We start from the raw sequence: 21549 nt of genomic DNA on the forward strand, positions 1-21549 counted from the left end.
CCCACCCCCACCCCCACCCCTCCCGGATGGGAAATTATGTGGAATATAGTTGTGAATAAAACATAAAGTAAAATATAGCTACAACATTCAGTATAATTAAATGTTGGAAAAATTATTCAAATACACGCCTTAGGTTTTCCTTGTTTCCAATATCTCCTTCTATTTTTAAAAATCTCTAAAATTCGTTGTTTCTTTAATGTATTCGAGCTACATATTATGTATTCGCTTTATTTTATAATGTATCCGCACTAGTTTTTAATGTATTCGAGCTACATATTATGTATCTGGTTTATGTTATAATGTATTCAAGATACTCTTTAATGTATCCGATTTATTTTATAATGTATCCACACTAGTTTTTAATGTATTCGAGCTACATATTATGTATCCGCTTTATGTTATAATGTATTCAAGATACTCCTTAATGTATCCAAGCTACATATTAATGTATCCAAATTGTTTTAATTTTTAAGACATTAATATAATTACAAACTAAAGAGGGATAGATTGTAATTTCATATTAAAATTATGTGATTTTTCCGTAAAATTTACTTAAATGTTTGTTATTTCATACCATTCTTCCCTTTTTGGGCCCATTAACCGGATTGAACAGGTCCACTAAAGGATGGATTGTAATCGGCCCAAGTAGACATAATTACATTTTAATGTTTTTTGGGTGGCTTAATTTGTAAACAACAAATTTATAGATCGTATATATTCTCTAGTTTTTCCTCTTGTATATTAAAGAGATTATTCATGTTTTATAAACTACAAATTTTAGTATTGTAAAGATACTACGATCTTTAGAAGTCATATACTATTTACGTATCAAGTTATAAAAAAAAAATTATGAAATAAGATCAAACAATAGTTAAATATACTTATTCATTTAAATTCCTGAATATGCTTCTGAACATAACAATTAATTTTAATTCAAGTACTATATATACACAAGCACACTATTGAATATTCCACAAACTCTACTTATAATAATTAGGATAACTCCCTTCACTAATATAACTATATAGTATATATTAAAAGTAATTTATAATGAAAGGAAAAATTAGCATGGTGGCATGTAATGAGGAGGAGGCAAAATATGTTCTTCTGGTTTGTGCCCATTTTTCACTATAAATACAGTCTGCATTCCCCATGTAAGATGTCTCTCAATATGACAATGCATGGTCCAAACTCCTATGAAAAAATTAATAATTAAATTAGAAATTAAGATAGTGTATACATATATATTATCAGTGTATATAACTTCATTTAATTCGATAAGTAAAAATGATAATGCAAGTAATTAAGGAAAATGTATATACATTGATTGTACTCGTATAACATAACTTAACAACATTAATTATGAGATGTATTTCACTTAATTAACATAATCTACTCATAGTCAAATGTAATATTAAAAAGAATAACATTAATTACAATAACTTCTTAATTATTTTTTGGAAAAAAACAAAATCACTTTATTTTTGGATCAAATTGTGAATGGCTAGAAAATAACTTCTTGTTTTTAGTTCTAAAAAATGATTCTTTTTTTTTTTAAAAGAAATTTATGAAGTATATAATAAACATTGCAAATGATATCTAACCTCCTATCATAGATTAAAACACCTGTCATCGTATGTAACTTAAGTAAAAACAAAGGGTACTATAGATAATGTAAGAAAATGAAAAATCATAGTATGACCTAACTGTCAGTGTATTTAACTTAAACTTGATAAGTAAAAAAAAAATCACGTATATACCTGGATTGTCAGCTCGGAATCTGATAGCAACCCAACCATTTTTAGGCACAACAACATTGTTCCTTCTAGGTGGATCAACAAGATTATAATTCTTAGGATCATATTTTTCATCAAAATTACCTAATCCCCAACCAACAACATAAAAATTGTAACCATGTAGATGCATAGGATGATCTAATCCAGTTACCAAATTTGTCCCTTGTAACACCAATTCAACTGTTGTATTATACTTCAATACTTTCACTTGTGTCCCAAATTTAGGCAATTCAAGCTCCAAAGGCAAAACATCATCAGTATAATTAAAAACATACGGCGGAAAATCGGGAAAATCCGCCCCAAACACGCCCTTAACGCGATTATAATAATATGCCTCGAGTATATTATACCTTGGTGGTGTCAAGAAGCTTATATTATTCATACTAGCCGATAATCGCGTTCCGTTTGGACCTTGACATGACCTAGTATTATTTTTTGGGCATGGTAATAAGTTGATTGAGACAGTTGAAACCAACCTTGTTTTAACTTTAGTGGGGACAGATATTGGATGGATTTTCGAAGCTAAACTCCTTAGACTAACACTGAAATTAATTGTTGAAGGTGTGTCATAATAAGAAGGTAAATAAGGAAGTGAAATAGGTGAATTATTAAAATTGTAATTATTTTCTTGATATTTTATTATGGCTGTTGTTGTTGAGTTATTAAATTGGACATTTGTACCATTAGTATATGCTCTAGCAGCCATATAATAAAAATTATTTGGATTTTGATTGGCTTTTAATAGACAATCAAATGTTTGACCAGGACTTATGGCTATAAAATCTCTTGTTAATGGCTTTGTGTAACTTCCATCTGTTCCAACAATTGTTAATTTGTGATTTCTAATTGCAAAAAAAAGAATTTCATGCATTGCTGCATTTAAAATTCTTAGTAGGTAAGTTTTTCCAGATTTAATTTCTAGCTTGAAAGTTCCTGAAAAAAAAATTTAAAAAAAAAATTAATATAGAAAAAGAATGAAGAACGATAAAGTTTAACTTATATATACTGATAATGAAAAAAAGGTTACACGATATATAGCAAGTAAACTTTACCAATTATTGTTGCAAGTATTATGTATCCTAAATAAAATGGGTAAATTTAAAGTTCTGGATTTAACATATTATAGATCTTTTCATATAGTTAATGTATTTATATATTAAGTTTAAGTTATACACGTTGACAATTGAAAAAGGAAAAAGTTACACTATATGTATAGCAAGTAAAATTTACCTATTATTGTTGCAAGTATTGTTTTCAGGATTACAAATTTAGCTTTTTTGTTATATAATATTTCCTATAAATATGATCTTTTGTTGTTGTTGACCTTAAAATGTAAAATTTCTTTATATCAACTATCAAGTAAATTGAACTCTTCAACATGATGTAACCTAATAGTGTGATAGTTATATGATGTAAAATATTCATGTTCAAACACCATATGAAATTTGATATCATATTAAAGTTTTACTAATTTAAATTCACGTCACGTACTAAAGAGTTTGATGGTACCTACCATGCTTTGAACATGGGTAATAATCACCAGGCTGACCATTAATCAAAAAAGCATCAGAAGTCTGTGGTTGACCTCCTGATCCAACAAATTCCTTTAAAACCTCCACAACACTATCCTTCCACCACTCACCTAACAATAATAATAAAATTTACAAAAAATAAAAAAAATAAAAAATAAGTAGTTATTTTTTGAATTTAAAAGATAACTATGTGTAATTGATCATGATATAACGTTAACGATAATATATAATAAAATTTGATGTTTGGAAGGAATAATTGTACCTAAAATAATTGGTATTTCAGCATGAGGCTTAGGGAAAGGATAACTATGTCCGGGATTTGGATAAACAATAATGGCGCCATGAACTGTGGCACGTGCCCATTTGTTGTGCGCGTGCCACCAAATAGTGCCTTCTTCATCAGAAAGTATGATTGTTTGCTTGAATTGGGAGCCCGGTTGAATCGGACATTGAGTGATATACTCTGGACCATCTGACCATGGATTTCGCGGTTGTTTCACTCCATGCCTGATATACATAAAGTATAATCACCAAATTAACAATATTTTTCTTAGTCCAAAAAATCACCAAATTAGGTAGAAAAGTACAACATGAAACATATATCAAATCAACAACGCTTCAGAGATGAAATTCAGGATCGAATTTATTATTTTTATATATGATAAAGTTATTTTTCTGTTATCAAAATTGATTTTATGACTTTTATACAATAAACTGAAAGTTGAATGACTATACCCTTTGAAATTAATTTGACTATGTCTACTTTATCAAGTTATTTAAGTGCTAGACATGAACTAGTTCATATACAACAAAAGGGTATATATGATTCAAGATACATGTTCTTCTCCTAATAAATTCATTTAATATGTACATATTATTATATTAGAACGCAATTAACTCTAAAGAGCTAACAAATTCATGATATCAAATCCTGAATCCATCTCGAAATATATATAGGGCATATATAAATATATATATATATAGTTCTTACCAATGAATAGTGATATTATACTTGCTTTTGTTATAGACATGAACAATAAGAGTGGATCCTTTGTTGGCATAGATGGTTGGACCAGGAAACTTGCCATTCACAGTGAGAATTTTTTTTGATTTGCAAAGTCTTTCGATCGAAGTTTCTTTAACCTGCAACGCAACGTTAGTTCATATACAACATACATGTACAAATGATTAAATCATCGTACTTAGTAACTTAAAATAGCTAAAATTTCGAACTGATAAGTTTCAAATTAACTCTAAGAAAATTGCAATATTGATACTTACAATGAATTGATAGTGGTTAGCAAAAGCTGCATTGGCAAGAAGAAGTATGAAAAATAAAGTATATGTTTTCATAGCCATTCTTTTTTGAAGACTCAAATAATTTTTAACTTTGTTTGATCAAGGAATTTATAATGGTGGTGGGAGTAATTAATCAAAGAAGTAATAAATGAAAAGTAGACAACAAATTTAAGGATTAGGTAAATGTTGCACACTAGAAATAGTATCAAGAAAATGTTAAGGTCATTACATATATATAATGAATTATTAGGACTTCTCTTAGTATAGAAATTGCGTTTTAGGTAAAATACTCTCACGGATTGATGGAGTCAGAATTTTTAATTTATAAATTTTGAAATACATATAATTATTTACATTTATTAGGTTCTTGATAAATTACTCATGTATTAGATATAATACTCAATACAAATACAAGGATATATTGAAGGTACAAGCTCGTGAGTCTTTCCGAACTTATAACTATAATGATAGCTCCGACCCTAGATACAATCATGCAGGTCAAGCACGTGGAGATTTCTTTTCTTCATAACAGAGCAGATATGATTTGAATTCAGTACCTCCGTCTGATTTTGATATCAAGTGAAATATGTGACCATTGTAAGTTGTGATCCACGAGGTAGTATTTGGTTTATTACAATTTAGTCAAATAAGGTTTTCAACAATTTTTTCTCAGAAAATTACTTATTGTCGATTACTCAAATTTCAACGAAACTAGAAATTATTGAAATCATTTCATTTTTGAAATCATGCATAGATATATACTATTTGTTTGTTTAAATAAATTTGAAATATAAATTTATATTATGTATCAAAAGTACTAAACTCAGATAAATACGTCCAGTAGCCATGTATGAAACCATGTGTCTTTGTCAACTATGGTTAAGATTATTTTTCAAAGTTACCTCTAAGAATAGAAACAAATTATATCTAAAGAATTTTAAACTGATCATATGTAACTTTCATATATAGTATTTAATATTTTTGTTGCTACTTATATCCTTTTTTTTTTTAATTTAATTTTTATAATAAAGAAGAGCTTGATAGTCAACTCTGTAAAAAAATAATTTCTCTATTTGGCATTTTCCATTTTATGATGTTTGTGTAAAAAGAATTCATTTCATTCTTCCTTCAAAGAGCATTTATTGATATGGTAGAAAAACGAAGGATGGATTAATTTCTTGCTACCTTTTAATTAGGTTGTCACAATTTACTTTTTATGGGTTTCAAAAACTTTCAATTGGTATTTTATGGATTTGGGATGTGACTTCAATTTTAAGAAAACATCTTAATATACATTGAAATATTTTATTTTATGTCACGACCCAAAACGTGTCGCGACTGGCACCCGATCCCCTAATACTACGTGTCGGTTCGTGACACCCGGTCCCCCTAATACTACGTGTCGGCTCGTGACACCCGGTCCCCCTAATACTACGTGTCGGTTCGTGACACCCGCTCCACTAATCTCATTCTATTAATTCATCAATCCTTCTTTTATACCAAGGCATCATCATTAACAAGGGGGGTTCAAGATTTGGGATTCAATAGCTTCATCATGCTTATTTCATCACAATTATATAATCACATTCATGCAAGCATACAATTAGGCATATAGAAGACTTTACAATACAACCCAACACATATCATTCGCTATTAAGAGTTTACTACGAATAGTATAAAAACCATAACCTACCTCCACCGAAGATTCGTGATCAAGCAAGCAAATCCTCAAAATCTTTGCTATCCTCTTCGTTCGTTTCTCTCTCGATCGTTTCTCTTTCCCTCTCCTTGTTCTTTCTATTTTTCTTATTCAAACCCTCTTTCTTTTACCCTAACTAGCATATAATTAAGTATGAAAGATGAGGAATTAACCCACTAATTAACTCAAGTTTATCTCTTTTAACCCCCAAGTAATTAAACTATTAACATTAACCCACTAACTTTATAATTAAAGCAGGAATAGTCCAAAACGCCCCTTAAATTACCTAACAGAATTTCCGACCCGAGTGAGCTTACGGAGCCTGTGACGGTCCGTCGTGCCTGCGACGGTCCGTCCTGCAGGTCCGTCACAAAGCTCAGAGACTAAATTTCAGTGAAGGGTCTGTGACGGTCCGTCGTGCCTGCGACGGTCCGTCCTGCCATTCCGTTACGAAGTTCAGAGACTCGATTTCAGTACCCAATTTTCAGAATTCTAAGTGTTTTGGAACGAGACCCCCTCGACGGTCCGTCGTGCCCATGACGGTCCGTCGTGGGATCCGTCGACTCAGCCAGTTTTTCCAGAAATAAGATCTGCTGCTCAAAACGACTAAACAGGTCGTTACATTTTATTAGTTTAGTTTTTTTTCGCTTGAATTCATGTCGAGTTTGCAGTCCTATTGCAATTTTTTTCATATCCAGGATTTGAATTCGAGAGCTTTGGCTAAGAGAGAAGCAACCTCTAAGAGAGAAGCAACCTCATTCATTGCATCGCATCTATTATAGGTGGTTTCTTTGTAGCAAACGTTTGGCCATAAATTTTAAAATATTATTAAAAATTTAAATTTGGATGAAGTTTAATATGTATTTGATCGTAATATTTGAAAGACACGAAATAAAACATACTATTACTTCTACTACTACTACCAAAAAACAAAAAACCCATCAGAATTCTATATTTTTTCGCCTTTTTTTTAATCAAGAAAAATGATGTTTTTTTATATTTAATAAGAATTAAAATTTAAGTTTTTTTATTTTATTTTTAATTGAAACTATGACATGGGTGAGTATCAGAGTATGATATGGTACAATATTTAAAAATATTGATCGATAATTTTGATTTTTGATTTTTAAAAATAAATGTTATTGTTATATTATATTAATTCAGTGTGATATTTTTAAATTATATTTTACTAATATTTTTGTGATACGATAAATTGTGATAATTATAATTTGTTCAACTTCAACTTTTATATAAATATAATCATATAATAGAGAATATGATTTTGTTTTTCAGAAACGTTTCAATTATACACCTAAAAAATGTTGAAATATTTCAAAAAAAAAATAAATACAAACAACTATTTCCGTTAATAAATTGTACAAAATATACCGTTTTAATCAATAAAAAGTAATTAAAATTTAATGATGTAATTTGTACTAATACTATTTTATAGATTTATTAATATTGTAATAATATATATAATTTGTACATATCACTATACATTTTAATATAATACTTGATATTTCAAAATTTTTCTACAAAAATTAAATATCATATATAAATACTAAAAAAAATTAAAACGCATACCAAATATTAGATTCGTGGTATCAAAATCTCAATCATGATATGATAATTTGATAACTAATATACAATGTTAATCTATGTATTCGGTTTGTTTTAAATGATAAATTTATTAAAAAATTATTTTCTTATTTTTCAATTTTATGTTTAAATAATTCATATAAATTAAAATAGAGAGATTATAAAGCGCAAATCCTACTCTTAAGAATTTCAAATTTTCCCTTCATTTTGCTCAAAGTAGGGGTGATTATAGGATGAATTTAGCGGATGATTACGCTTAATAGTTTTTATTTATTGAATATCATCTTTTAAAGACATTTGCTAGCTAGTCAATAAGCTATCGATTGATTTGATATCCGATTAGTAATTATCGAGTGATAATTGAGAGATTTATCAACTCAATCATTACATGCCCTTTTTTTCACCAATTCACCAATATATCGATTTCCTATCAAATAAAATAATTTCTCTAGCTTTACTTAAGCTGGTAATTCTGTAATTGTAAACACAATGAAAAATATATGAATATCTAAAATTTGGAACTACATACACATAAGCACTTAGTATTTAACCAATATACTTACGATATCAACAAAAAATATATTTACTTGCGATAAAAACGTAACTATAATAATTCTTAACAAGTTAACAATGCACTCAATAAGAAAATTAAGTAATAAGCGAATCGAATTTTGAGTCTGTCTGAAAGTGAGTGAATCTCAGGGAGAGACACAAACTTAAGGAGCTAACTTAAGCTTGGTCGATAGTCGTTCCGGTCCTAGCTGGTTCCATCCTACATCGTTAACCACTAACAATAATAATTAATATATTCATAATCGTTAATTCGATAATCCAATATTAATAAATTAATTTTTATTAATTCAATTTTATTATCTTCTCAAAATGTGAAGTGCACATGTGTCAACTCCTTATCCCTATAAACCATAAGATAACAGGCTATCCTTCACCGGAAATAAGAGATAATCTTATCCCTTCATCACCGTCGATCTCTGTTTCATCTTTAATCTCAACCGTTCATTACCCTCCATAATCCCTTTTCTCATTTCTCACTCTCAAACCTTTCCTCTCCTCTCAATTTTTCTCGAGCATAGAGATTTGATTTTTCATCAATGGCGGCTCTACAACAAACTCCGATAACTTTCCAATCCCGTTCACCGCCGCCGACTCAACTCATCAACGGAACCGTCGCAAAGCTCTCCTACTCCGGCGGTCTCAAGCTCCCAAAACTCACACTCAAACTCCGATCCAAACGCACCTCCCGCCGCGGCCGCGGCGGCGGCGTACTCGGTGCAAAAATGGCAGATTCCGCCGCCGGTAGCTACGCGAACGCTCTCGCCGACGTAGCTAAATCCAACGAAACACTAGAACAAACCACAGCAGATCTCGAAAAACTCGAGAAAATCTTCGACGACGATGCGGTTTACGATTTCTTCGTAAGTCCTATCGTTAGCGAAGAGAAAAAACGTGAACTCGTTGACGAGATCGTTTCATCTACAGGCATTCAACCACACGTTGCAAATTTTCTCAACATCCTTGTTGATATGAAGAGAGTTGAATTAATCAAAGACATTGTTAAAGAGTTTGAGAAAGTTTACAATACCTTGACGGATACTGAACTTGCTGTAGTGACTTCAGTGGTGAAACTGGAATCGCAACATTTAGCACAGATCGCAAAAGGAGTTCAACGATTAACAGGAGCGAAAAATGTGAGGATCAAAACAGTGATTGATGAATCTCTTGTTGCTGGATTTACAATAAGGTATGGAAATTCAGGATCTAAATTGATTGATATGAGTGTGAAGAAACAACTTGAAGATATTGCTGCACAGCTTGAAATTGGGGATATTCAATTAGCTGTATAAATAAGTAATTGTTGTGTTTTTTTTCTTCTTAATTTTAATAATTATTATGATTATTTTTGTAATATATAATTTTGCGTAAAACATAATACTATTCTGAATTTTTGGATAAATGTAAATTAGTTGCTGTATGCAAATTCAGATCGATCGACTCATAGTTGATCCGATTAAATACCTATAATCGTAAAAATCGAGCTTTTATATTTCACAATCTTAGATATATGTACAAATTTGCATCACTCATATAGTTCATGAGTTTCCAAATGTCTTCACGAGCAATAATTACTAGATTTAATTTCATATGAGGAGTTGAGTTTTCTAATCTTTAAAATTAAAATATTTTAAAATTAAAATTTTATATGAAAATTATTATAAATTTTACTCTTTATTATGTCAATGTAAAAAAATATTAAGCAAAATTTACTCCGAAACGATGTTGAAAATTACATTGAAGAGCTCTTAAAATTCAAACAAGATGGAAATATGATTCTATGGTGTCTCAAAACTAATGGAATGTGTTTGACACTTAATCCTTCAAAGCCATTAACAATTATTTTTTAACTAACAAAAAGTCATCTCTTCATTAAGTAAGCATTGATAGCTTAAAGATGAAGTGTGTGAATCCTAAGTCTATAGGTGGTTAGGGATGGCAACGGGGCGGGCAAGATGGGGGTTGAGCTTAACCTGCTTAATTTATAATTTGTCCCACCTCGTGTTGTATAACATTTTCAACTCGTTATGTCTCGGCCACAACCCCTTATAGATCCGCCTTGTATGAATTGAATTTGAATTCATATAAAATCACATATATCTATAATCTGCTTCTCGTCAATAGTTTTTAAGAAACAATAAAAGAGAAAGGAAATAAAGACGTTGATGTGAGCTCTATAAGTAAAAAACAAGTTAATAACTTTGATGGTCACTCAACTATCAATTGTTTTCATAGAAAGTCACTCAACTTTCATTTTTAACTCAAAAGTCACTCAACTATGATCTTTTTGCATAGAAAGTCACTCAACTTTCATTTTCAATTCAAAAGTCATTCAACTATGACTTCTTTGCACATAAAGTCACTCAACTTTCATTTTCAACTGAAAAATCACTCAACTATGACTTCTTTGCACAGAAAGTCACTGAACCTATTTAATTGTTTTCAGTTGAGTGATTTTTCAGTGCAAAAAAGTCATTGCTGAGTGATTTTCAGTTGAAAATGAAAGTTGAGTGACTTTCTGTGCAAAAAATCATATTTGAGTGACTTTTGAATAAAAATGAAAGTTGAATGACTTTATGTGAAACAATTGATAGTTGATTAATCATCAAAGTTACTCAGTAACAAACACATTTGTCATATCAAGACAAATAGTTTTTTTTTTTTAAACAATATTCTGAAATAAAATAGAATACGAAATTTTGTGTCATCAGCCACAAAATTATTTTTATGTTTTGATATATGTTTATTTACTTTGTTATAATTGTACTATAATGAGTCAAATACTTGTATATACAGAGTAATGATGGTACAAGGATACACATAGAGCAATACGAAAATTCTTCATATTGATTTTTTGAAGATGTTATTAGATTGAATCAATTGTAAATCTTAACGATATTAGTCAAGTGACTTCAAATATTGTAGATTATTTCGCTAAACTTAAAAAGAGAATTTAGGATCAACTAAAATTGCTCAATACTAATATAGAGTTTGGTTGTAAAATACTAATAGATACACGCTATCAAACGATTCTATATCTTTAAGAATACCCATTAGATTTTGTTTATCACCCCTAAATGGACGAACAAGATGTTTTTATGCTAAATAATAATAATAAGAATGAAACAACAAAACATAAGTAATTCATTAATCAAATTGAAATTTAACAAGCTAAGACATGAATTCTAAGTCAAGTTCTGACTTAAGCAATGAATATTTTTATGTTGTATTTGTTAATTAAATATAAACTTGTAATACAAGTGAATGTTTACTTTATTTTTATTATCATCTACCTATTAGTATCTTTAAATCAAAATCACATAAAATAAAGTTTGAGGGAGTACGTTTACTTTTTCGATGGTAATGATATTGCCTAGCTTAATAAGAGTGGGAGTTAGAATTTAGATATGATCATGATTAACATTAATTGAATTGTTTTTTATGGGTGAGAAGATAAAAGTTTAGTTTATATTATATATATCTAAAATATTTTATATTATTTGTAATTTAAAATAATCTTTAAACATTAAATTATTTCATTTCAGTTAAAATTATTTTTAGTTATAATAAAATAATATTTGTTTGAGCATCTGTGAATTAAGATAATCGTATAGAATGACAAATTAATAATATAAAATAAATATAGTAGCTACTATTTGATTTGTTTATGTTCCATAACAAAATGTTTGTCATTCCCTCTCTCCCTCATATTCTCGCTCGCCATTCTCCCTCTCTCGCTCGCCTCTCTCACTCTATACAATATAATTGTATAAATTGTGTTTCTAATTGTATAAAGCGAGAGAAAATTATATATATACACATGCAAATATATATATATATCCGTCTTATACACTCATAATTATACAATAAAAGTATTCCCTGCCCAAGTCTCTTTTGTCTTTATCTCTTTCTCGTTTTATACAAATTCAAATTGTATATAATTTCTCTCCTCATTTTATACAATTCGATTCAATTGTATATTTCCGGCCCAAGTCTCTTTTGCCTTTCTCGTTTTATACAAATTCAAATTGTATATACTCGTCCTATACACTTATAATTATGCAATTCATTTTATATACTTCATTTTACACAATTCTATGCCCAAATCTCTTTCTCTTTCTCTTTTTATACAATTCGCTTCAATTGTATATGTATAACGAATTATACATATATATGTTTGTTATAAAGTGCAAATTTTACAAACTTTGTTATATCATACAAATATGAAATTTATGTTTGTTATACGTGAAAGTTGCCCCATATAAATTCTCTTAGAGAAAAAAAAGACTCCTATATTTTAATTAAAAGTCTCGAATTTGAATTATACATATAAAAAAATACTTTTCTAGAAAGCATTTTTCTCCAAACGAAACCTTATGCCAATTCAAATTTAAAATAATCAAATCCAAATATAAATATAAAATACTAAATACAAAATTAAAAATACATTACACCAAAAAACTTCAACATAAATACAGAAAAAATGTAAATAAATAGCCCTCAAAATCCGACCAAAACAGTTGGGGGATCTTGGCGGCTATTAACTATAGTAGGAGTTTGAAAAATTTATTCTCAATCGAGTGCGAATAAATTATTTTCATAATAATTATAATGTTTATGTATATTTTTTTTATAATTTAATTATCATATTAAAATTCAACTAATTTGATTATCATATTTTTTTAAATACTTCTAAGTTGCACAAGTTTGTTTACCTATAAATTTCATTCTTTCTATGTTGCCTTTTGCCACCCAACTTCCATTTGTGAATTTCTCCATCAAACTAAACTCTAAAAGCTAAACCCACTTCTCCAATTTCACTCAATTTTGTAGATTTTCAATAATCTTTCAGTTTTTTTTATCCCCAAATCTATCTGGGTATATGAAAAAGTAAATAAAAATCGAATCTTTTTCAGCTGTGTTCTCCTCCATCGCATCAGGTGAATCTTACTACAATCTTTAGCCTTATGTTGTTCATAAATGTGAGTAATTTTAGTAGTATTAGCTGTTTTTTGATTGGGTATTTAGTATGCTTTTGGTAAAATTTCAGAATTTTAGTTTTTGACCCTTTTAAGGTGCAGAGTTCATTCTCATTTGTTGATTATTTTGAATGTGATCTTTGCTGGGAATGTTATTAAGAGTGTAATTCAATTATTTGTATATATTCTAGTGGATTTTTCACTAAGGGATTGGAAAATTAAAATGTAGTGCTTGAAATTTGAGTTTTGAACCCTTAAACAACTAATTCAACCTCTTATCTTTATGTTTGGATAGTCAAAATCAATTTGGTGTGTGATTTTATAGAATTGAAAAAATGGAAATCTGCCTGAGTTTCATATGGACTCTTATTTTCTGTCCTCTGTATTGTCTCGTTGGGCCACGAAGGTCCAAATTTGCCTTTATCGAGTCAGCCCCTTTTCTGAGTTAAAGATGTCCAAAAGTTTCCATACTTTGTTCTCATATTTTGGTAATTTGAAATGATTTATGTATCAAAATTGTGTGTTTTTCTCTTTTAGCTGTATTCTCCCTTCTTCATTGCACTAGGTGAAAACTCTAATTATGTCTTACTTCTGGCTGATTTTGTATTTACTGTATTAGTAGGTTTTCTAGCAATTTAGAATATAAAGTTCACGTCTTGATCGATTTGAAGCACATAACTCATTCTCAATTCTTGATACTTTTGAAGTACTTGATGTATTTTTCCCTTGTTGATCTTAATTCTTCTAATCAATCAACTACGAGTCAATCACAAAATAGTTGTAGTTGGAGACGGCTATATGAATCATCTATAGTGTTGTGCTTATTTGGATTCGCTTCTTTTCCCATTTAACTTATAGTGAAGTTGTTGATGTGGATCGCTAGCTATTGTTTATCTTGGAAATTCCCTGTTATGGAACTTGCATTGGTCGATGAATTGGTTATCCTGAGGTTGTGATCTTGGTGACTTGTCATATTGTAGATAAACAATCTCTGTAACGATTTTTCACGGATTCAATGAACAAGACTGATCATGCACCTGAAACACCAACACTTAAAATCAAGGCGTTCTTTGAATCAGCTCCACCACTAAAAGATGCTGCTGAAATAGAGACAAAACTGAAGGAATTTGTCGACCGGAATTCATCATCAGGCAAATTTGCTTCCGTTCACCTCTCGTAGCTTGTATTTTTTCAAGTTCCTTTCCACAATCTGGACAATGACAATGCCATGTAAGCTATTCTGACTTTGTCTTCATTGTCATGTTCAGAGAATGGAAAAGCAAATAGGGTGGTGTGTGTGACTTCTGGCGGTACAACTGTTCCTTTGGAGAAACGATGTGTTCGCTATATTGATAACTTTAGCTCTGGTCATAGAGGATCTGCTTCCACAGAGTATATCATGAAAAACCATACTTAAATTCTCTAGTACGCATTTGGTTCATGTAACGTCTTACATTCAAATTGAACTGGAATTGCAGGTACTTTTTGAAGGCTGGTTATTCTGTCATCTTTCTGTATCGTAGGTTTGTGTCAAGTGCATTGCTATGTCTTACCATTATCCTGATCATGTTTCTTCCTTTCGGAAAATAGTATATGCTCTTGACTGGATTTTTAAGGCCATGGAACTCTACATATGCAGGGGAACCTGCCAGCCATTTTGCAGATCACTACCTGACGATCCATTGCTCGAGTGTTTTACTTCAACTGATGATTCAAGTATTCAAGGTCTGTTATTTTTTGCATTTATTCCCAAATACAATTGCACAAGAATTTTTTCATTTCAACAGGAGGCAGGAGACCTAATAAAATAGATGTGAGAATTATAAAACGAGGAAATATAATAATGTGATAGAATTTGGGAAGTTACTTCTATTTATATTAGTATTCCTAATTTCCTTTATGTCGATGTTGCCCACATCCCATCTCGTTAGGTGTTACCTCGGGTGGTTGGCGGGGATATTTACCACTGTTGTTTGAAATATTTTGAACCTGGCTGATGTTGTTGACCATTTTATGCTTTTTAGTGGACCCATCGCATGCTGAAGTGGTGAAGAGAGCCATTGCTGAAAATCGTTCGGTGAAGATCTTAATCAATTATTCATTTAGAAAATTTCAATTACATTTGTCAGTAATTAACTTAAGAATTTCTTATTGCAGGCAGTTAATGGCGGTTTCCTGTTGAAATTACCGTTTACAACAATTTTCGAGTATTTACAGGTCATGTTCATTGTTTTTTTTTTGTATGATAAGTAGGTTATATTCAATAGATTGGTGCAAATCTATATGGTGTACTTAATTCTAAAAACTTCTACCTTGAGTAAGCAATATGCTCCGTATCTGATATGTTGTATGAAAGCTTGTAAAAGAGTATTAAATGTGGTTTGTGTTAAACAGATTCTTCGGATGATAGCTGTCTCTTTAAGGAGCCTTGGTCCTAGTGCTATGTTCTATCTTGCAGCTGCAGTTTCTGATTTCTATGTACCATGGGAGAGCATGGTAATCATTTATTCCTTCTTGGCGTTGTTTTGGTTGAATTTGCAGTTGGAAATGGTTGGACGCAGTTTGATCTTTGTTCTGTTTTTCTTCTTCGTTGTCTCTTGACTTCTTTTGTTTCAATACCAGAAATGACAGGTATATAACTATAACAACCACGCCTCAATCCCAAGGTAGTTGGGGTCGGGTGTATGAATCCGTAATATCATAAATACTCCATGCTTCATTATATTTCAATATCTGTACTTAAGGATTGCCTAGCACTAGGATTTCTCTAATATACCTTAGTGGGTATATCTCTTATATACTCAAAGTAGCCTTCTCGTTGGTATTCATCACTACAAATTTTCAGCTTTCGTTATTTTCTATCTTTTGATAGATCTGTCTGGACTCCAAGATATTCCAAATGTTCTGAGATGACTTCTTTCCATGTGATTTAAGGTTACCGGTGCATCTGGAGGTGTACATAAGACATGGCAAAACCACCTCAAGCAATATTCTCATTTTATCTCCTATATGTGCGGCTTATACCTTCTAACATATTTATCTTGTCATTTGCATCTCTTCGATACTCATCTTGTTGGATATATTGAGCTTTTAGAGGGCAACCATTCACTCACATACATTATTGATGTTGTTACAACCGTTCTATAGAACTTCCTTTTTGCTTTGGTAGGTAGAAATGATAGATATATAACAGATATTTTTGTTCATCTCACATCTTCTGGTATTTGCTTAATATAAGCTCCTCTTTACAGACGATGCATAAGATCCAGTCAGGATCTGGTCCCTTGGATATGCGACTTGCTCAGGTACCGAAGATGCTTTATGTTCTTAGAAATGAGTGGGCACCTGTGGCTTTCTGCATATCTTTCAAGGTTAGCTGATCACTTTTCGAGGTTCCTTTAATGATCTTGAAGTTTGCTGTACCTATGGTGACTGAACAATTAACCTGTGTCGAATATATATTGAGGAGAACTGTGCATATGCTGTACCTGTAAAAATACTCGCATTCTATTTCCTATTAGTTTCCAGAGTTCAAAACTGATTGATTCCCCACAACTATTACGTATATATATGAATGTGACCTGTATATCTTCATATCTCTGCTCATCACATAGTGCGAATACTGATTTCAACGTTTACTTCTTAACAGCTGGAGACAGATACAGATATCCTTTTAGGGAAGGCTGATATGGCCCTCAAAAAGTACAAGATGCATATGGTGGTAGCTAATGAACTTCAAACTCGTAAAGAGGAAGTTATAGTTGTCTCGGAGCAGGAAAAAATCACAGTTCGTAGAGACACAACTCAGCCTGGGGCTGATGTCGAAGATCCATTGATTAAGCTTGTTGTGGACAGACATTCAGCATATATCAATGCATGATCTCTTGTACACCTGACTTCTTTGAGGGATTGTATTACATCTGTGCAACAATTATGTAACCTATTGATGAGTCTTTTCTTTTTCTTGTTGAAGAATTAAGCTTTGTGCACGAATAAGGCGCTGTATTACTGAATAAATTATAAGTTATGTTCTTCAGTGTTGGCTCTGATTCTTGCTGTTCCCATGTAAAAGTTAGCAGAGCACCATTTACTCCTTTTTCTCTGGGCATGATGTATTTCTTAATGATACCTGTTTATAAGTGTCTTTGTGGCTCTAAACTTGACGTGAATCTCGTCTTGTATGAAGGTAGTGTTAGGATGAGCTCACACACATCTCGACTATTTCATTAGGTACCTGATCTTCACCTGCTATCAGTATTAGTAGAAAGGGATACAGCATCTATGAAAGCATCAATATACCCACAGATAGTGAGTCAACAATGGCAAATCGAAAACTAAACGTTTCAACCTTGCCAAGTTCAGTATAGTACAGAGTTAACCTATGATTGATGTACATCTAAATAACTTAAAAAGATAACTATTTTGGTTCTTCTTGTATTGCACAATACATTGTTTTAACCTGAAGTAGCTTTCCAAGATGCTGTATTCTTCACCAGGTGCGTGGAGGCGGACCAATATGCGTGGCATCTTCTATAGATTCTTATCGTCCTCCTCTGCAAGCTCCAGACCTTCAGCAGCCAGAAGCCTGCTAATGACTCTTTTCTTTTCTTCCTCTGATTTTCGCCGCATTATGTCTCTTTTCCTTAAGACAAGTGTATGTCGCTTTAATGTATTGTTAAAATTCTCCACAGAAGCCTTTCTCTCTTTAGCAATGATTCGCCTTTCTTCTTCAGGATCCATCTATAAAGGTCCATTTTGTCAATATATTACAGATGACGCTAGGAAAGAAATGTGCATCATATTTATAGTTTTCAGGAGTGGAATGAAGGGCGACATAAGGAATCAGGAATGGAAACAGCATCATATGTATGGTGTAATGCAGATTGAGACCTGCTGGGTATAAGTATGGGCGTATGGCTAATGCTAGTTCACCAAATGACGAATATCTATCACTACGGTGAGAAGAGAGGAACTAAGAAGAAAGAAACTGAAGATTGATGAACTCATTAAGATCATCCAATGTATGTTCTAGTATTTCTCACGTGGGATATTCAGAGCGCCACATTATGTTAATGAGAAGTTAAAGGATATCGAAAAGCATCTTAATATGTGCATATCTTGAAGTGATATTCATAAGTTAATAAGGCAATATAGAATGCATGATTAGCCAGCTAGCACTCAGAGATACAAAAAGTATACTATTAGCAGTTCTATACCTTTGAACGAGCAAGGCGGCGGGCCTTCAGATTTAATTCTAGCTGCTGCTGTTCAGCCCATGCAGCAATGGCCATATCACCCCGTTGGTCAAATGCTTTTCGCTTTTTTATTAGCCACTCCACCCATGCTTCGGATGCCTGATGAATAACAGAAAAACATCGTGTCAGTTTGAGAAAATGAAGATACTGCAGGCCCGAAAAGGTAGAGAACAAATAGCACCACATTAAGGAAACACTTTATTGACATAAACAAATCCAGCCATTTGACAAGTAAAAGTTTGGGGGCTAATTATGGTGTCAATACTAGAACTTTGCAAAATCACTAATCTTAGTATTGGCAAATTCTGTCCACACTGAGAACTTATCAACCAAAAAAAAAAGTGATTTCTGTAATCCTGTCCACTGAATATGTACAACATCCACAGTGTGCATAAGGAATATGTAATTTCTCATTTTCATATATATTTCCCTTTCCACGTTGCAAAATTTGGTAGTTTGCACCTTAAAACAATCACTCGGGTATTTTAAAGAGGCAATATGAAGTATACTGAAAGGAGTACACTAAGGCATGTTCACTATCAACATTGTTCTAAATTTTCACCTTCATGGGGTTTACTCGATGGTCTTTATCATATTTTCTCCGTTCGTCTGCATCTATAAGAAGCTCGTAAGCAGCTTGAATCTTAATGAATCGAGCTTCAGCAGTTTCTCCTTCCTCAAGAGTCCCTCTGCCATTATAAACTTAGAGGAGGAAACAGAAGTAAGTTAGTTCCAGATAGAAGAGAACAGCCGATACAAGGGCTCTAGTAAATTGATTCTCTGACCCAACAAGTAATCACTAGGATTGACCAACAAGAGGTGGCAACCATTTACAAAAATTCTTGATAAGATCTTTGATACCAGAGAATACCGTGCCAAACAAGTTTTTTTTTTGTACATGCATACAAATATAGCTAAAATCAAAACTAGTATCAGGTCAAACAAGTACACAACATACTGATGCTTATTACCAAAAAGGAAAAGAAAAGGGGTAATCAAGAGAAAATGCATGTGTGAGGAATACACTAAAATGACAACTATAAGATTAAGCACAAACCATCTGGATGGTAAAACTTCGCCAATCGTCTATATGCCACTTTTATTTGTTCTTCATCAGCATCCCCTTCTAGTTCTGTAAACAGAAACATTGCATCAGTTTTGCAAATAATGCAAAAGTACTGAAATGCATAGAGTAAGAGGGAAAGGACTCCACTGTGCTTTGTAGTCCACTAATTTGAAGGAGCTCTAAAGGTAGTTTCAGTGCGTCTTATTACTAAAACCAGCAAAACTATGTTGGTAGTGTATAGACACTTCATAACGTTAAATAAGTTGGAATGAGATTGTTCATATAGGCCTATGACACTTCTACACATACATCCCAAGATGAAGATGTCCTTTATGAAAACACCAAACAGAAAAAGAATAATAGAGAAGACAAGAAATGAAAAGACTAAAAGTTGAAAACTCATACACATAGAACTCTTGAAACTATGAAAACACACCATGTGAGTTAGAAAGATTTGCTACCGATATAGAAATTTTCTTCCAAACATGAAGTCTCTGAATATTTTTTTTTCAGCTTTCCTTTGTTGTTCTAATATGTTAACTTAATCTAGCAGAGCTAATAATTTGGTTTTAACGCAGTTTCACAACTCCTAGATCCTCTATATTTTGCTAAAAGTCATGTATTTCACACAACATAAATGTTCCTAAACAATATTCAATTCAAATGTATCTTTGATAAGAAACTATTCGTTCTTCCTTTGCGTTTTCTAAAAGACGTTTTTCTCATCATAGTTCCAAGTCAAATTGAGTTCAACTTCCATTCTTTGACAACAACGGTCCACTACGCCTCAATTCCAAACAAGTCGGGGACTGCTATATGAATCGTCCCCTACCATGATACTCCATTTAAACTCATGTCAGACCACTATTATATAAAATACCAACAATTTCAAGTGTCTATTTTCAAGGACTGCTAACCTAGAATATAGTAAACCACACTTACTATGCAAAAAAAAAGGATTTTAAATCCAAGCAAACCAAAAGCAGAATTTTTATGCAGAAATAGTACAATTTCTTTTCATAACTATAAAATCATTTAAAAGCCAACTACAGCTCCTAAGTTTCAATTTGTTCGTCTTACTTCCTTTTTTAGCAACTCCCTGTTCTGTCAAAATCGGATAAACATACCTAAAGTTTCATAAGGAGACTTTGAATCATTCCAATTATAAGCAGAAGTAGTCACCATTTTCCTCTGCTGATTCAATCGATGATCCCAAGTTTCAATTCTACTCGAAGTATGATACCATGATTGCAGCACCGGTGGTTTAGTCCATCGAGAAACTGAACTAGGGTTCCAAGTTGAAACCCTAACTGTCGATTTCCCCAATAAGTCTCTGCAACAACAAGTAATTGAAAAATACACAACTTGAGGCCTACAAATCGATCTCAAATTGCTCATAATTTTCGATTTTTGATTGTTAATTTCACTCTTCACACAGAGTATTTCAGATTTCTATGCCATTAATGGAGTAAGAAGATTTGATGAAGTGATAGAGAAATGAATTTTATTTTAAATTTTTTGTTTCCTCAAAAATTCTCTTCTAATTATGTGGACGGTTTATTTCGTTACATTTGGAGGAAAAAGAATTAGGTAAATGACTGTTGTACCCTCCATGGATATGTAGCTAATGTCCGTCTTCTTTACTTTATCGTCAAAGTTAAAATGTCGTCGATAGATGCATGTCAGGTTATGATTTCGTCAAAGTTAAAATGTCGTCGATAGATGCATGTCAGGTTATAATTTTTCTGCTG

General features: G+C 31.7%; 4 protein-coding genes across 5 annotated transcripts; 2 read left to right on the top strand and 2 right to left on the bottom strand.

Moving 5' to 3' along the window:
- Positions 1–962: 962 nt before the first annotated feature.
- LOC107006014 (laccase-15-like) lies at positions 963–4687 on the bottom strand. The gene is made up of 6 exons (XM_015204650.2): positions 4610–4687; positions 4320–4471; positions 3591–3835; positions 3310–3438; positions 1761–2729; positions 963–1194 (listed from the first exon to the last, which is right to left on the bottom strand). Exons 1-6 carry the CDS (start codon positions 4685–4687, stop codon positions 1064–1066), a joined length of 1704 nt encoding a protein of 567 aa, XP_015060136.1. The 3' UTR covers positions 963–1063.
- A 4278-nt stretch (positions 4688–8965) lies between these two features.
- Positions 8966–9990, top strand: LOC107006044 (ATP synthase delta chain, chloroplastic). The gene has a single exon (XM_015204686.2). The coding sequence runs from the start codon at positions 9038–9040 to the stop codon at positions 9788–9790; it is 753 nt and encodes a 250-aa protein (XP_015060172.1). The 5' UTR covers positions 8966–9037; the 3' UTR covers positions 9791–9990.
- A 3219-nt stretch (positions 9991–13209) lies between these two features.
- Positions 13210–17584, top strand: LOC107006035 (phosphopantothenate--cysteine ligase 2-like). 2 transcript variants are annotated; one of them, XM_027913623.1, is made up of 10 exons: positions 13210–13480; positions 14458–14628; positions 14746–14869; positions 14956–15000; positions 15117–15202; positions 15502–15554; positions 15635–15694; positions 15872–15973; positions 16729–16848; positions 17127–17584. In XM_027913623.1, exons 2-10 carry the CDS (start codon positions 14493–14495, stop codon positions 17355–17357), a joined length of 957 nt encoding a protein of 318 aa, XP_027769424.1. In that variant the 5' UTR covers positions 13210–13480; positions 14458–14492; the 3' UTR covers positions 17358–17584. The 2 variants fall into 2 exon arrangements, with proteins under 2 accessions (XP_027769424.1, XP_015060163.1); XM_015204677.2 differs by having other exon boundaries at positions 13212–13438.
- Positions 17585–17757: 173 nt separating this feature from the next.
- Positions 17758–21334, bottom strand: LOC107006039 (pre-mRNA-splicing factor cwf23). The gene is made up of 5 exons (XM_015204680.2): positions 20926–21334; positions 19790–19864; positions 19295–19434; positions 18694–18831; positions 17758–18217 (listed from the first exon to the last, which is right to left on the bottom strand). The coding sequence occupies exons 1-5, from the start codon at positions 21194–21196 to the stop codon at positions 18008–18010; spliced, it is 834 nt and encodes a 277-aa protein (XP_015060166.1). The 5' UTR covers positions 21197–21334; the 3' UTR covers positions 17758–18007.
- Between the last annotated feature and the right edge of the window lie 215 nt (positions 21335–21549).

Source organism: Solanum pennellii, chromosome 12 (assembly GCF_001406875.1).
Source record: "Solanum pennellii chromosome 12, SPENNV200".
NCBI classification, from domain to species: Eukaryota; Viridiplantae; Streptophyta; class Magnoliopsida; order Solanales; family Solanaceae; genus Solanum; species Solanum pennellii.

Bases quoted from the DNA above. Each gene is read 5' to 3' on its own strand.
- LOC107006014 (XM_015204650.2), bottom strand. From the start codon at position 4,687: ATGGCTATGAAAACATATACTTTATTTTTCATACTTCTTCTTGCCAAT. The intron at 2,730-3,309 runs GTAGGTACCATC...TTTTTTTTTCAG, and splicing joins TTACCCATGTTCAAAGCATG to GAACTTTCAAGCTAGAAATT. The intron at 1,195-1,760 runs GTATATACGTGA...ATTTTTTCATAG, and splicing joins ATTCCGAGCTGACAATCCAG to GAGTTTGGACCATGCATTGT.
- LOC107006044 (XM_015204686.2), top strand. From the start codon at position 9,038: ATGGCGGCTCTACAACAAACTCCGATAACTTTCCAATCCCGTTCACCG.
- LOC107006035 (XM_027913623.1), top strand. From the start codon at position 14,493: ATGAACAAGACTGATCATGCACCTGAAACACCAACACTTAAAATCAAG. The intron at 15,001-15,116 runs GTTTGTGTCAAG...CTACATATGCAG, and splicing joins GTCATCTTTCTGTATCGTAG to GGGAACCTGCCAGCCATTTT. The intron at 15,695-15,871 runs GTCATGTTCATT...TGTGTTAAACAG, and splicing joins CAATTTTCGAGTATTTACAG to ATTCTTCGGATGATAGCTGT.
- LOC107006039 (XM_015204680.2), bottom strand. From the start codon at position 21,196: ATGAGCAATTTGAGATCGATTTGTAGGCCTCAAGTTGTGTATTTTTCA. The intron at 19,865-20,925 runs GTATGTTTATCC...TTCTGTTTACAG, and splicing joins GTCTCCTTATGAAACTTTAG to AACTAGAAGGGGATGCTGAT. The intron at 18,832-19,294 runs GTGAAAATTTAG...GTTATTCATCAG, and splicing joins ATCGAGTAAACCCCATGAAG to GCATCCGAAGCATGGGTGGA.